General features: G+C 29.6%; 1 protein-coding gene across 1 annotated transcript in view; it reads left to right on the plus strand.

Annotated features, from left to right (window-relative positions):
• LOC135798946 (relaxin receptor 2-like) overlaps positions 1–17,804 on the plus strand; it is a 47,770-nt gene that overhangs the window by 14,640 nt on the left and 15,326 nt on the right. Inside the window, exon 2 of the mRNA XM_065311939.1 lies at positions 17,471–17,668. Within this exon, the coding sequence (XP_065168011.1) occupies positions 17,471–17,668 (198 nt within the window). The remainder of the gene's footprint in view (positions 1–17,470; positions 17,669–17,804) is intronic.

A 17,804-nucleotide genomic window follows, 5' to 3' on the forward strand; every position in this document is an offset into this window, starting at 1 on the left:
CTGCACCTGCTAGCCCTGCTGGACCTGGTACCTCTTCTGGATAAATATTTTTTGAATGAAATTATAATGTTTTTTGGGAATTATTGACATTTTGAATAAATATGAAATTATATTAAACATGAATTTTTGTTATTTTTATCAACTCAATATTTCAATCAATAAATAAAAGATTTTACAAATATATTGTTATTAATTAACATAACTAAATAAATATTACTTCAAAATTATTTGGAAGAAATAAATTAAATTAATTTTTATTGTAATATTAAACCTTACTGAGTATATCGTAAAAATCTTTTAAATCCTCTGCTTAATTTTATTGTTATATCCTTGTTGGATGGATAATAACTTTCCCTTGAATCTCTATGTGTTTTTGAAGAAAATCGCATTTTAATGCGTTTTGCAGTTTCAATGATCTACGCGTACTGCTAGCCAGAAGTATTCAAGCTTATACTTGTATAGATAAATCTATGTACTCGTACGTATGTTCCTTATTGACTCTAAAACGGCTGAACCGATTTTGATTATATTTTCAGTCTCAATCTTTGAATTAGTCCAGAGAATAATCTTGTAAAGTTTGAAAACAAAATCGGCATTAGAATGCTATATAATCACAATTTGTGCGGTGATTCAATCTCAGTTATAGTTATATTATTATACTATAGTTATATTATGTACTAGCTTTATCCCGCGGCTTCGCTCGCGAATATCTAAAATAATGAAGTTGCTTCCGTACGCGTCTGTAGTCACAGAAGAAGTAACAATGAAGTAGAATGGCGGGAAGTTTAAAATGGCTGAAAGTATAGTCTATGGAAGTATAGTGTACAGTCTCCATAGTGTAGTCAATTGGATTTGATGTTGACGTAGCTGTCGGTAATACAGTGTGATAATACAGTGTGATGGTACTATAGTACTTAGGTTTGAGCTTCATTGCTGGAATGCTAGATAGCGTTAAAGTAGTCAAATAACCAGATGCAGAGGTATTATTGACTAAACAATTTTTTATTTTATTTAAAAATTAATTTTTTTTATTAAATAAAAAGTAGCCTATAACCTTTCGGGGATCACTAAGAATATGTGTACAAATTTTCATGATGATTTGTTAAGTAGTTTTTGCGTGAAAGCATGATAAACATCAGGACATTCGCATTTATAATATTAGTAGGGATAGTTATATTATGTATAGTGAGTTAGTGAAAAGTGTAATTTGATAAAAATTTATAAATTACATTTCTTTAGAAATTATTCATAAAAATACCCAATAACTATGGTGACAGTACATTATTCCCATACAAAAATTGAAATAGAATATGTTCTACATATTACTGATTTAATTTAATATTAAAACTATTTTAAGATTTTAAAAACGAACGAAAGAACAAAATGTAATTTTCAAAATGTTTGTTTATTAAGACATAATCCAATAAATCAATTCAACGTTTTACATCCTTAATCCAAACACGGACAGCGTTTCTCTTCACTAACTTTATCAGGAAGTTCAACTGATGGATCAGTTGCATTGTTATTTATTGCAGTTGTCGCCTCGGTAACATCAGCTGGCGAAACACTCGTAACATTATTAGTAGTCGCCTCAGTAGTAACCTCAGCAGTCGCTTCAGTAGTCGCTTCAGCATTCGCTTCAGTAGTAATCTCAGCAGTCGCTTCAGTAGTTACCTCATCAGTCACCTCAGCAGATATATCAGTGGTTTCCTCAGTAGTAACTTCAGCAGTTACTTCAGTAGTCACCTCAGAACTTGTAGTCACATTCAAATTTTCAGATGTAGTAGTTGTAACATTTTCATTTGGATTATGAGTCTGATTCCCATCATGCTCACCAAAATGTTTTTTTACCTGTGCAGCAATACTTTTAAGAAACTCTATGTGATGCGTATCGTCATCATCATGACAGATATGATTCTTGATTATACCAAAAACTGTTCTAATTCGTTTTTCAGTTTGAGCTTCCGTGCAATTGATCAAGTTATCAAAAAAATTCAGTTCTTCTTCCTCCTCTAGACGACGTACTCGGTCTACTTGTGATACTGTCACGTCAAACAAAGTTATTGTTAAACAAACGAGGAGCAATACTTGAGCCAAATTCATTTTGCTATTTTTTTTTATACAAAATCAAGCAAAACAAATAAACAAAGGTTTTGTTTAAGATGAGTTTTGAAACACATTGCTCGAAAATATAAAGCAAAAAATTCGTGACTTAAGTCATATTAAAATATTGTATTATTGTAGAATTTTGATATGTTTTAATTATTAACTCACGGTATAGTTTTTAATTTTAATGGGTTTTGAAAGTTGTGTGACAAATAATGATAAATAATGATAAGGTTTGCACGAGAATAATTTATTATCTGTGTTTCCGGCGCGGACTTGCGTGCTGAGTGGTTCGGAGCGTTTTTAGTTTCTTCCGCAAGTGAAGGCGAGCAGAAACTGGTCGTAAATCAAAAATTAGAGGCAGATACTGAAAAGTTTTGTTGGGAATAATAATTGAGAGGCGAGTAGGTTCTGTAATTTTAACCCTATATTAGTGGTTGGAAAAAGTTTCAAGGGGAATTATTGAGATATGGAAAGATTACAAAATTCATGATTTTATTTCTTTTCTCTAATGGATTAAAATTTGACTTTTTAGTTTATCTTGATAAGAACGTCAGAATTTGTACTTTTTAATATTTATTCCTTTTATCATACTCATAAAACATTTAGAAATATTTAAATTGTTTTGTATTAATCATAATTTTTATTATAAATTCAAATGTGAGTATTTTGTTTGTTTGTGTTGAATTCACGCAGAAACTACTCAACAAATTTTTATAAATGTTGGTATAGAAGTATTTTAGATCAAGGAAAATAACATAGGCTACTTTGTAAGATTAAAATTAATATACAAGGTGTTAAATAAAGGATTAAAATTGATTTTGAAAAAAAGTTATATTATTCGAATTGAGATGGCGCTACAGAGCAATATTAACATTTTTATTTTTTAAAACAAAATTAAACAAAATTCTAAGTTAGGCAACTTTTTATTCATATTTACGTAGACGAAATCCCAAGCAAAACCCAATATAATATAATTTTATAATATATATTAAAACTTATTTAATAATTGAATACGAAGATGATGATGTGATATGAAATTAAATAAGTTGTAATTTTAGCGCTAAAAGTTCCGAGTTTAACGTTGTTTTGAGTTGTAGGTTTCACATAACCTACACATTCGCAAGGGATTTATGAGTTGAATAATATTCTAACTCTTTCCGTGATAATAGGGTAGAAACATGAACTTGTAGCGTAACAAATAACAAAGAATGTGTTATGCTGTAGTCAGCCAAGTATGTTACATAACAAATTAGAGATCATATATATTACATAACTTTAATAAATCATATAACTTGGTGAAGTAATTTCATTTATAACAAAATTTTTAGGTTGGAAAACATTATAAAGTAAATATTTCTATTTTGAAGGTTAGGTTAGGTATTTTATTAGTAAATACCACAAAAATTAAAAAATCCTACAAATTGTAACTACATTCATGTTAATTAAACAAAAATTTGATAATAGTAGGTACATATATTAAGCATGAAGTTGCTAAACAGGGAATTTACTCACAAGATTTATCAATCAAGTGTTTAACAACGTTTAGTCACGTGCTGTTTACGATATTTTTTCTACTACCACTCTAGTTCCACGTTGCAATTTTTGTATTTTAAATCTTCAAAATTTGTTTGCTCACTACTACAAAATGTAAGGTTATAAATGACATGCTGAGCCATGCCCCTCCGACACGTCGCATGGCATTTCATACGATCCGGTGCTGCTCCGTAGCCAAATGCGCAGGCGTAAGGTCCGTCCCGTAAATAATGCCCGTGGATAATGGATATTACTCACGGTTTGACCGTTAGTATATAAAGTACCACTTTTTGTGTTTAAAAATCGTAGAAAAACTGGCTCTTTATAGATGGAAATAGAAAAAGTCTTATATTGTGAAGAGAAAAATACATTTTACAATTATTAAACTTTTATAATATACAAAAACTATTTTTTACTTTATATCACTTCAATTCGTTTCCAAGAACAAAAGTATTATTATTAGCGTGATGATTAATGACTTGTCGATCTATTGACAGTTGTTCGCAGAAGAATCATCAGCTTGAAAGCAATCTACGAATAGGCTTGTTGTTATTGAACGTATCAATAATCGTAATCGACTATTTCACACTCATCAATTTCTTGAGTGTGAAACTTTTTTCTCCTTGGAAAGCAGACATAAAAACAAACAAATATATAAAAAGTAGTAGTAGTACTAAATAAAAATATATTATTATATTTTGTATTTCAAGGTTATGTTTTTGTCATTTTTATGAAGAAAAAATAAAATACATAAAATAACAAAAAAGTTGAAAAAACAGTAATGAATAAGAAAGGCTTGAAAATTATTTATTTATTGTGAAAAAAGGACTGAGGGCTCTCAGGAATAGTCCTGAAAGGACTATAATTTGATTTACACGTCAACAAAAATGTTTATTTTTATCTTTAAAACTTGTTTTTGTTACAAATATTTTAGTAATATCTTAAAAGTTTGGCAAAAATATAAAATACTGTCAAAAATCTTTAATGTTTATATAAAAAAATTTCATTTCTAAATATTTGAAGAAAAAAAAAAGAATAATTGTTGTTTGTAACGCTTTCCCGCAAAAACCACTGAATCAATTTTGATAAATTTTGGTATAAAGATACTTTTGACGAAAGACAAGCAAATAGACTTTTTGATGCGATAATCAAACTTGAAGGCTGTAAAATAAGGGATAAAAATTGATATGAAGATGTTATGCTGTAGTCGCCAGTAATAATTGTAATTATATAATAAAAACAAAGATAGCGCAATACATAAACTCATATACCTCCAACATAGAAAAAAATTATCTGTAAGAAATAAAAATGTTTTAAATTATTTATTTAAACGACTCTAATATGCTTCACAAGTCAATAAAACTTTTGCATTTTATTTTTTAACTTTGTTGTTTTCACTGATATTCAGTAAATACATAAAAAAATTGTAAGTAAATAAATAATATCCTGAAAAAAAATTAATATGAATATTGACATTTTGATTAAATCGTTCAAATATTTTCCTTACAAAGATAAAAATCTTTCACCAAAGAAGAAAAAAAATTGCTAAACCGTAGACGTTTTTATGACTCATTCTGTTTGCTTTGGCCTTTTCACGTCATCACATCGAACACAGCCACATATCCTTATTCTGATCCTAGTTTAGATCTTTTACACTTCAACCTAACCTCACACTTGTGAACTTTGTGCAGTTCGCAGAACAGAATATCCCAGCGCTGTTTCCTCGAGTAAATAATGCTTTCTATGCCTACGACCCTCTCACACTGACAACAAAGGATGCAAGGACTCAGGAAAGTTACGCAGGATACGCGGATGTAAGCGAGAAGCACCTAAAACGTTTCTGACATTACGTAAACGCGTTTATGTACTCATACAAAGAACATAGCAGACATTTTAGTTCTGCAAGATTAAAAAATTAAAAATTAAATAAATAAAAAAATGTGTTAAAAAGCGCATAACTCAACAACGCCTAGACCAATTTGGCCAATTCTTTTTTTAAAATGTTTGTAAAAGTGCAAGGATGGTTTTTACGGCGAGAAAAATTTGAATAATTGCCGGGAAAACCCTAAAATCAGCCATTTTCTATAGGATTAAAGTTGGTATTGAAATTCAATCATAGTTATAGTTAAATAGTTGAGTCCTAGATGGCGCGGTGAAGTGCATTATTGGCAATTCTTTATGTAATTAATTTCTTTAAAATAAAATTGCGTATCTTATTGATAGAATTGACACATACTATGTCTAGAACAACAAAATAAAAACAAATTACATTTTTATTAAACGGGTCGAAGTCGTAAAAACTAGTGAAAAATAAATGTTTCAATTAAGAGACAAATAGATGATCCTGTAATATAGTTAGTCCTGCAAGACTTAGCATGACAATATAGAGAATTAAGGACTAATGACGGTTGCCGTACCTATTCTTGCCCTTTGCTTGGATATCTCCTGCATTAGTCCTTGAATTAGTCGGCAGGACCTTTCCAGCGCTTGCACAACGCAATATTGTAAGTTATCCGTACGAAATGTCTTACAAGGTGTGCGCAATAATATTCATAACCTTAAAACTATTCGGGATATCTACGTGACATCGGTGAATTGTGCTGTCGTGCGGGGATCAAGATAAGCTTGAATTTAAGCACGCCGGGGTTTTCAAGGATGCAAGGATAATGTCCTAGTGACATGTGTTGATAATCAAACTTGATGAAACGATTCACCACTGGAGTGTTTAAATTTATACAGGGTGATAGTATTCATATATTATTATTATACAAAAATTTGAGAAAAATTTTTTTATGGTTTTATAGCCATCTAGTGGCAAGAAACGGAACCAACTGGATTTTACTAACAAATAATTATAATTACGTGCTGTAAATGATGTTAAATCAAGAAAATAACCTTATTTTAACGGTGAAAGTTGAATATTAATGTGTAAACTTGCAAAATAGCATTTATAACCTCAAAACCATATTTTTAATGTTTATTTACATCAAAATAAAAAAAATTTGCATAATACGCTAAATGGTTGACACGAAAAGGGCATATTGCGCCATCTTGTGGCGAGAAACCGAACTAACTTTGTTTTATTGACAAATAACTAACATTACAAGTTGCATATACTATAAAATCAAGAAATAACCTTAAAATTTTACCACAACCGTTTTACAACGTATAGATTTACAGAATATCACTTATAACCTCAAAAAACAAAATTTTACTTTTTATATTTTACATATTACACACTCTCAACTAAAATATTTAAATTAATACCGACTGATACTATTTTTAATCTTTCTATAATCAGATAACTATTAAACTTTTACTTTTATTATCCTTTCGCTAATCCTGTATTCGTAAATCTTTGCATAATCTTGATTTTGACTAAAAATACTTCTATTGTCACTCGATATTTGTACCTACGCGTACAATCGTGATAATAGTTTTAGCTCTGTTGGTGTTTATTGAAACGATTATCCTGATGACGTCAAACTAAAAGGATACGCGTTAAATTTTATTACACGTATGTATTAGTAACCACGTAGTGGTGTGGAGTGAAGTGAATGTAACGAGTCGTTTGCGTCCTTTCATGCTTTCGTCCTTAGAAAACTTGCACGGGTTAAACTGCTATGGAAACACGTTGCGAAATGGTGGAAGGAAAGAAAGTGGTGGAAAAGATTAGGGGAGATTTTATGATTACGACTGACGGTAGACGGCACTCGACAGTGGACATTGGACTGGTTTGCTAACAAATTTGTGGAAAGACACTTTGTTTGCTTAGTGTTAAATGTATTTAAAACGTTATTAATGGATTTATTAGAAGTGCACGAAATATATTTTTATATTATTCTAAGAAAAAAAAAGGTTGAGAAGTAATATTTTTGTTATTGTTGAATGTTTTAATTATTTATATTGTTTTTTCTTTGTTTTTTTAATAAATAAATAAAATGGTTGAATTGAGTCATGCATATTGCGCCATCTATTGACAAAAAACGAAACTAAATCGATTTTTTGACAAATTTACCTATTATCAGCTATTTTAAAATATTTTAAAGCCAACCTTAACCTTGATAAACTATAAAAATCCATTTTTACCATTTTCATTTTATAAATTACGAATGTCTCATATATCTGCAAAATATTTGTAAAGTAGTAAGTTTCATAGCGCCATCTTGTGGCAAAAAACTTAACTAAATCGATTTTATTAACAAAGAACTAAATCTCGGAACGTAAATTTTGTGAGGTTAAAGTTAACCTTAATTTTTATTTTGTTAATTATGTTTCAACATTTTAAATTACTGTCTAAGATTTATAACCTCTAAAAACATATTTTTCTATGCATATTTTATAAATTATACATTTACATATTAAAAATTTACAAAAAAGTTGGGATTAAATTAAAATAATTATGAAGTATAACGCTTTCGCTTTTTACTTTCTCTTGCCACGAAAAAAAAGTTTTCTAATTTGTGTTGTTTGGTGTTTTAATTGTTCTTTTTATATCTTGCTGTTTTGCGCATTCGTTAAACATGCCTCATTTTAATTTTTAATCAAGACTAAAAAAAGAACTGAAATTATGGCGGAACATTTATGAATAATTTCGGGTTAATGCGCGTAATGACGCGACAAATATTTGTTCATGAATGCCGGCCTATGCGTGCGCAAAATAAATTAAGACAGAACAAAACAAGAACAAGACATGAAAAATAAAAATGAATAAAAAATTGTAATGCAAAGAAGTACAATTATAATAAAAAATTTGTTAAATTCTAAAGAGAAACAAAAGAAAAGAGGAAATGTTACATAGTTTTTTTTTTGTTGGAAGCCTATTATTAGTTAGTTGAAACATATTTGTGTTCTATTTAATATTTAAATTTAATGAATTTTTTGTTCTTTAGTACAGTTTTCTGATGAAGATGTTATTTGTGCTTTGATTTAAATGTAACTAAAAGTAATAAATAGTGCAAAATGATAAGATATAAAAAACCGTTTTTGTTCTGCATCCTACGAGGCAGCAAAATAATGATCCAGTTATTAATGTTCATATAACAAACTCGTGTTAGTTACACCTTTTATAACTCAAGAACAGTTTTTCCAGTTTTTTTAATGTTTATGTTCCTAAATATGTTTTGATCAAAAAAAAGATAATAAATATTAAAATATCAGAAATAGTTATTTTAAGGGTGTTAAATTAAGGGATCAAAATTGATTCAATAATACTTATTGTTTAATCATTTATTCAGTGAAGGCGTAAAATGCATTAATTGGAATTTAAGTCTAGTTAATACTAGTTTTATTTATTTTTTTAATTTTTCTTTTTTAATGTTTTATTTTTTAAACTTATGAAAAGACTAACTTTAACCCGCGGCTTCGCTCGCGAATATCTAAAATAATGAAGTTGCTTCCGTACGCGTCTGTAGTCACAGAAGAAGTAACAATGAAGTAGAATGGCGGGAAGTTTAAAATGCATGAAAGTATAGTCTATGGAAGTATAGTGTACAGTCTCCATACTGTAGTCAATTGGATTTGATCTTGACGTAGCTGTCAGTAATACAGTGTGATAATAGAGTGTGATGGTACTATAGTACTTAGGTTTGAGCTTCTTTGCTGGAATGCTAGATGGCGTTAAAGTAGTCAAATAACCAGATGCAGAGGTATTATTGGCTAAACAATTTCTTTATTGTATTTAAAAAATATTTTTTTTATTAAATAAAAAGAAGCCTATAACCATTCGGGCACCACTAAGAATATGTGTACAAATTTTCATGATGATCGGTTAAGTAGTTTTAGCGCGAAAGTGTAACAATTATCAGGACTTTCACATTTATAATATCAGTAGGGATATCATCACTAAAATAATAAATTATATAATACTTATAATACATTTTTCAAATTATTTATTTAAATGTTTTATCCTTTGTTTAAACTTAGTTAATTTAAATTGTAACATTTTACGTAAATAGCAAGGGTAACTATTCCATTGCATTTTGTTTACAATGTGGATAATGTAGATTAGAGGCGTCACGCCAAGGGAAAGCACGCACGTACGGTCACACGGTCGTATGGCGCGTGAATGCGAATTGAGCGGATAACAAACTGTGAATAAAGGAATAAAGAAGGATAGTCCTTTAAACTTGGGAAGAATCCAGTCAGCGTGGCTTACTGGATTGGAGGTGGATTAGGTGCGAGGAATACAAAACACACAAACGAAATTGCAGAAAAGGCAAAGCGGAGAAAAAAGTTTGCATGAGCCAAGTTTCACTGTTGTGTATAGTTAGTAAAGTACAACAAACAAAAATATAAAAAGATTATTACCTAATATAACTCTTTTGTAGTTTTCAAATTCAATTTGTTATTTATTATTTAAATTAATATTGCTTTGTTTCATATTAATGTAAATTATATCAAAGGAATTGTTTTTTAGTATATGTTATTCATTATGATAAATTTAATTATTTTCTTAATACTGAGTACTATCTGATAATAAAATGAACCGGTCTTAATTATAAAATGTACAAATTTAGGAACAAAAAAATGAATGAAGAAAAAGGTAAAAAAAAATAGAAAAAAATAAGAAAAATTATTTTTGACGTTAACATTTCAGAAATGACTAAGAAATCTTTACTTTTTTTTAATTAATATATGTATTTATTTCAATTTTATAACGAGCTGTCTTTAAACAACAGTTGAAAATGTCGATTCGGTGAAACTTGTAAGCAGTGTCTTGTTTAACAAACATTTTACAGTAGAATCTTGATAACTCGAATGTCAAGGGAAACCAAAAAAAATTCGAGATAGCAAGTGTTCGACTTAACAAGAATTTCGAGATATGAAGAGTTAACTCATCAAATTTCGACATAAAAAGGCACAATTTCATAGAACATTTATTACGACAAATTACATTAGGTAACATAAAATGAAAGTCAAGTACATAATTATAATGAATGAACTTACACTGTATGTTTTAAATAATTGATAAAAAATCTGTTATCTTCGTTTGATTCAAGCCATTTACAGATTTTTTATCAATTATTTTTTCTAGTTCATATAGTGAACCGAATATATGATACTCGATATCATTACATCTTTCAATGTAAGTTCGTAGTGTATCAATTGCTGTATTGTACTCATGTTGTTGCTTGTTAACAGCCAAACAAATATGTACTGACTGAGCCAAGTAACCAAAAGTGACCAAAAATGAAGAAACATAACATCTGTGTTTCTTAGAAATTAGAAAGTTTATTGAATGAATTCATTCCTTGCACGTGTGCTAAACAAAAACAATAGATAAGAGGCCCCGAGCCCCGAACATTCCTTTTTGATTTTATTGACACGAGTTTTAAGCTCCGGGAATCCCGAGTTTTGAGCTCCGGGAATCTCGAGTAAGAAATCATAAAATTTTATGAACTTCGACTTACTGAGGTAGTATTTGCAGTTCGAGTTACTGAGTATTAAAATGTACGAGTAATGCCTCACAGGGAAATAACTTATTGTTCGAGTTACTGAGTCTAAAAAATTCGAGTTAGTGCGTCGTTCGGGGTTCAGCGGAAGGGAATAGCATATCTTTTCGAGTTACTGAGGATTACGACTTAACAAGGTTCGAGTTATCAAGATTCTACTGTATATGGTGTGGTGCTGCACAGTAGGCAAATGCGCAGGTGCAAGCTTTGGCCCGTAGATAATAACCGTAAGTAAAGTATTATTCGACTTGGCTGTCAGTATATAAAGTATCACTATTCGTGTCTAAAAACTGTGGAAAAACTAGCGCTTTATTAGTGAAAGTAGAAAAAAGAAGTAAGTGTATACATAAAATGGAAATAAATCATTATATACCTAGAAATCTGTTATATATTCATCTATTTTAGATGAGTTTAAAATTAAATTATATAAGGACAAATAAAGCCAAGCTCAGAAGAAAACTGAAGTGTGCTTTTGCAAGGAAAACAAACACGAAACAAAGTAAAAATGTGAAGAAAAAATCGTTGAGTAAACGAAGGTTGTTTCCAGCTCGTAGTGCACAGGAGATGAGCTTTGAGCAAAAGCAGGATCGGTAGGATAACGAGGAGGATACGTGTCTCGTATGCGTGATCGAAACTAAGTGATGCTGCCGCACTGAAAACGCAACGCCCAAGGAACCAAATTCAAATTCTCAGGTTTCGTTAAACAACAAACAACATCAGTTTAATCCAGTTTCATCTTAACTTCTTAATTCAAAAAATTCAAATTTAAACAAAATATTATGTTGCATACATTTTAAAACTTGAAATTAATAGTATACTAAGTATTTTTGCCTAGAGATTGATTAAGAGCGAGCGTAGCAAGCGTTCAATCAATCGAGAGTTTTATAATGTTAAGCCACGTGATGCTTACGTTTTTTTTGTTCTTTTTTTTTCACTTTATTTCTACGTTATGATTTTTGTATTTAAACGTTTGTATTTTAAATCTTCAAAATTCGCTCGCACACTACTAGGAAGGAGCATAGCGCATCAGTGCATTGTGCAGGCGAAAGTTTCACCTCGTAACTAAAGCTCGTGACTAAGATACTTTAGCCACAGCCTTGACTGTTTAAAGTACCACAATATTTTAGCGTCTCAAAATTGTGGTAAAATTGAAGCTTTAAAGGTGTAAGTAGAATAACGCAGTCTTCGATATGAATCAATAGATTTTTTTAAATTTAATTTAGTTAATAAAATATTAATAAATAAATAAATGAAATAAAAAGAAATTAATAAAATATTATAATTTATTATAAATGTATTTAATAATATTATTATTAAATATAAACTAATGATGTTGTTGTTTTACATATTAAATATCAACTGTTAATAATTAAGTAATTTAGAACAGCGTAACATATGTAAATGTATATAAATTTATTTATAAAATTATGCTATTGATTGTATCCACTCCATTTTAATATATGAAATCCATCATGAATCCGATGATTTTTCTGATTTTGAAAGCTTATAATTGCATTCAATCACTATAAATACAAAATATGAGTTTGAATCAATACTGCAAAAATTATTTTTGCACTGATATTGATATTGAATTATTAATTACGAAGGTTTGCGAAGGTTTTAATAAAAACTAGCATGGTTAATTATTTTTCCGTTCCTCGAATTTATTTTTAGCCGACTACTTCAATAAACCTCTTATATTTTGTTCACGAAAATAAGAAATGCTAATAATGCACTTTAGTGCAATCTCAGTTTAAATACTAAAATTAAAAATTAGATTGAATTATCATATCTATTTTTATCTCTTAGTTTTTATGTTTGAGTTATATTTTTAAAACAAATTATGGTCTATTTTCTATTTTTTGATCAAAACCTTCTGTAAACAACATTTTATCAAACATCATCTATTCCATCTATAAAACGTCTGTTTTTCCAAGGTTTTTAGACAAAAAAAGTGGTACTTTATATTCGGACGGCCAAGCCGTGAGTAATATTCATTATCTACTGGCATTATGCACATGACGGAGCTTGCGCCTGCGCATTTGCCAACGGAGCCGCACGAGGCAGTATGAAATGCCATGCGACGTCAGTCAAACACGTCAAAGCAGGCGCTGGTGCATGGCATTTATAACCTTACAGTTTGTATAAGTGTGGGAGCAAATTTTGATGATTTAAAATACAAAAGTTAAAATACATAAACCTCAACGTGGAACTAGAGTGGAAGTAGAAAAAATAGCGTAAGCATCACGTTACTAAACGTTGTGAAACACTTGATTGCTTACACTCTCGTTACGCTCGCTCTTAATCAATCTCGTGAGAAAAGTCAGCGTTTAACCACTTAATACTAAATATACTATTAGAATTATTGGTGTGAATATGCTGAATATACTGAATGCTTTTACTGCAAATTGTATTCTTCTGATCATGATACTCCAATTATTCAGTAATTAATACATATTTCATTGTTACTTAAACAAAGAAAATTTTAACTTATTTCTATGCCTTTAGTAATGGTTCAATACAATAACTACAGTATCATAATAATAACAAAAAGTCAACAACAACAACACTGAAGAAATTAGTGTTCATTGCTTTCTTTTCTTCAGCATTGAAATGTTATCTATACAACTTTAACAACACGAACATAACCACTAGCGAAAAGAATTGAATAGAAAAGCACTTAGCGAACAAAAGAACAAAGGCGGAAGCGTGCGCTTGAAAAACGAAACCAGCAAGAAAATAGGAAAACACTCGTTGCGAGTAAATTGAAATCGAAGCACGTAAAAGTAATGAGTTTTACACGCCTCATCGACTGTTAATTTCTTTAACAAAGAGTGCAGAATACGTGTAAGAATCGGGAAAAACGCGCTACAGCGTAAAATAAAGTTTTTTGCTTACCAGCACAGAAAATCAACTTGTAGACATTATTTTATTAACAAAAAATAAACTTTTTTAAAGAAAATTCTTTAAAAGTTTACATTTCCTACAAAAAAAGACAAAAATAAGATTTGCATTAAATATTTCCTTAAAAATAATTACAGAAAATGTTTAAATATATCTATAATATAAAAATAAATCGCAAAATCTGTTTGAAAGCGCATAACTCAACAACGCCTTCACCAATTTGGTCAATTCTTTTTTTAAATGTGTGTTAAAGTCCCAGGATGGTTTTTACGGCGAGAAAATTTCGAATAATTGCCGGGAAAACCCTAAAGACAGCCCTTTTCTATAGAATAAAAGTTAGCATTGAGATTCAATCATGGTTATAGTTAAATAATTGAATCCTAGATGGCGCGCAGAAGTGCATTATTAGCAATTCTTTATATAATTAATTTCTTTAAAATAAAATTGCGAATTTTATTGATAGTATTGACTTATACTATGTCTAGAACAAGAGAGTAAAAAGAAATTACATTTTTATTAAACACTATCGAGACGAAGTCGTGGATAAAAGCTAGTAAATAATATAAATTGTAATATATTAGTAGTTAACAATGTCAAGGATAATTGTTGTGCCAGTTGTAAATGACAGTAACAATTATTTTCCTTGTGTTTGCTTGTGTAATCCGTGTTATCCTAGTTATACGCGTATGTAATCCTACTCATCCGTGTTATCCTTGATTTCAGCATGCGTTCGGTGATCCTTTAATCCTTGTTTTGGCTCAAGATGTTTATCTTTATGTGGTTTGAGAGTTGAAGCCTGCTTTCATGCATTCTAATCACTTTGAATCACTTTTAATGTGTTCAAACTTTTCAAGATTACAAAATTGTCTCATATTTGGAGAGATGGAGTAAATATCTTGATATAGAAAATCATTAATTACATAGAAGCAATTATCAGTTGTAATATTTTAATATTAAGAGATATATTATTAAATTTTGAGGAAAATATTGTTTGAATGGTAGAAATATCTTGTTTTTATGTCAGTATTAAGCAAAACTAACTTTCATCCCTTATTTTACACCCCTAAAATTATATTTGTGTGGAAAAAAGTAGCCTATTTGCTTTTCCAAGGTCTAAAATATTCTTATACCAAAATTTATCAAAATGGGTTCAATCGATTTTGCGTGAAAGTGTCACAAACAAACAAATAATTTTTTTACATTTAAAACGTTATTTGGCAGCAGTATATGTAGTATATGGATAAAATTTAATAATAAAACTATAAAAATCAAATGAAATTTATTGTTCTTTTTTGTTATTAACAAAAAACAAAAAATATTTTAAAAAACAGCGCCATCTATCGTTCATCTGCGAAAACATAATAAAAAATTGCCTAAATTTTACTAAAAATGTAAATGTAATTTAATTGATGTGATTTTATCGTCGCGTCGCGTTAATCACCCCAATAAAAAGGGACCTCTTGCATAAAATATGATCCTGTCCGATAATCCTATAATCCAATAATCTACTCACCGAAAAAAATAATTCACGCACTACCCTGGGCGTTTTTATCCGCCGCGGTGTCGAATATCATCACAAATTGACAGAACGAGTGTTGCACACAGGACGAACAAATCCCACACGTCATCATCGTCACGTCACTCATACATTTCACACACACACACAAGTACGAGTAGAAAGTAGCCAATGCGTGAAAATCAATATTTTAGGAGCTATTCAAATAAGGATATTCAGGATACAGAATACAGCATTCAGAGACTTGTGTAATCCACTTTATTATTGGCTACGCATTCGAAAAATAGAATTTTATTGTTTATTAGGCATAAAACAAATGTTCTCGTCATTTTTATTGCCTACACATCCTTAAAACATGTGAAATTTATTTTTAGGATTTAAGGATTGAAGGATAACATGTTTTTAGTGGAGATTTTTATATAGGGTTAAAATCAGTGATAAATCAAAAAACATCCAATCAAATAAATTTTATGACGCTATTATTATCTTTTTGGTATTATTATCCTTAATTTTATCGTCCTGTTAGAATTCACTTCCGGGTGCTTCACTTTCACATGTGCTATAATTTTTATTTCTTTGATTTATAACTTTATTGCTTGTTAAAAAGAAAAAATAGTTTTTAATATAATATCCTTAATAAAAAAATTAAGGACTATTAAGGACTATTTAAATCAAAAGTTTTGAGGTTATTACGCTTAATAATACTTAAAAGTATTAAATTTTAGGCTTGAAAATAGTCTGGATTGTATAGATGTATATATGGTAGTATATCCTTGTACATCCTTGAACGTAAAAAGGACGAAAAGTCGCTAAAAGTGAAAGTGAGCTTAATAGTATTTAAGTGTTGGGATTCGGCTGGGATTAAGGGTACGCACGCCGGAAGGACATAAAATCACAGTCGTTTCATCCTGCCGCTCGTCCTCAGCCTTTTTTGCGTCGTAAACGAATAATGCTTTTTTGAAAGGACCTTTAGGACGTTAAATATAATGAGATAAAGTGATATATGTTTCAATATGGTCAACTTTCAAAATGTCTCAATTTTAAGGGCTCCGAAACTATATTTAGAAATCATTTAGAATTTTTATTTAAACTCTATTGTATAGATAATTTAATTGGCTTTAATTTTATGAAAAAATGTTTTATTTATATTAAATAATTTAGTAGTTATAGCCAAAATAAGAATAAAACAGTTTTTAAATTTTGTTTAATATTGACTGTATTTTAAATTAGTTTATATTAATAGTATTATTAATGTATAAATGCTAAATTATAGATAATTTTATCGTTTATTTTATAGTTTTTAAAACAATTGAATTTGTTTATAAATTAAAAAGTTACAAACAAAAGAAACTAAAAAATCATATTTATTTAATTTATTTATAAAAGACATTTATTCATTTATTAATTATTATCCTTTATGGTTAATTAAAAATCTTAATTTTTTTATCTCTAAATAATTACCAATTAAATTATCTATCATATACAGTAAAAATTATTTAATTATGTTATACCAAACTTTAGTTATATTAAATTTTCTTGAACATTTGTAATAATTTCCATCACCTCCACCTAACATATTCCAACTTTACGTTCAAATAAAATCAATTTGCAAATTGTCACAGTAGCCAACATAAAATCAATCAACAAAGAATTTAATTACGCGTCCTTTAAACCTAAAATCAATAAATTCTGAGCTTGCAATCAGGAGTTACGGCGCTTTGAAACAAAAGTTGCGCGTAACGATAAGCGAACTTCGCTTGAATAAATCAACCTCGCCGCAGGATAATCGAACCAGCGCGTGTTGCGTGGTATTATTAGCAATCTGTCACGTTGGTTGCAGGCAGCAGGTGGCAGGTGCTACCCAACATTAGCATGTCGGTACTTGGAATGTGTGTGATGTACGGAAGCCGTTTGTTTACCAACTTTGTAACAGTCGCCATCTTGATCATTTCAGGCAGTTGTCCGCTGGGATCATTTCCCTGCCTCTCGACAGATTTGTGTATACCGCAACAACAATGGTGTGATGAGACTGTTCACTGTCTGGATCGATCCGACGAAGCGTCCTGTGACGATGTCCATCAGGACGAGTTGATTAATCAAAAGTATAAAAAACGACCTGGCGCGAGGATGGATGAGTTACCACAACATTGCGGTGAGTAAAAAGTTAAAAATAAAAATTTTTAAAAAAGTTTAGGAAAAAAAATTGTTGAATATTAGAATTTTTTGCTTTCTTTTTGATCTCTTGAAGCGAATATTTTTTTGCGAAGCTTAACATATTGAAATGTGCA

This window comes from Atheta coriaria, unplaced genomic scaffold (genome assembly GCF_025399875.1).
Source record: "Atheta coriaria isolate IRGN ID8LTWV9N9 unplaced genomic scaffold, Caltech_Dcor_3.1 hic_scaffold_2_pilon, whole genome shotgun sequence".
In the NCBI taxonomy this organism is placed as follows: Eukaryota; Metazoa; Arthropoda; class Insecta; order Coleoptera; family Staphylinidae; genus Dalotia; species Dalotia coriaria.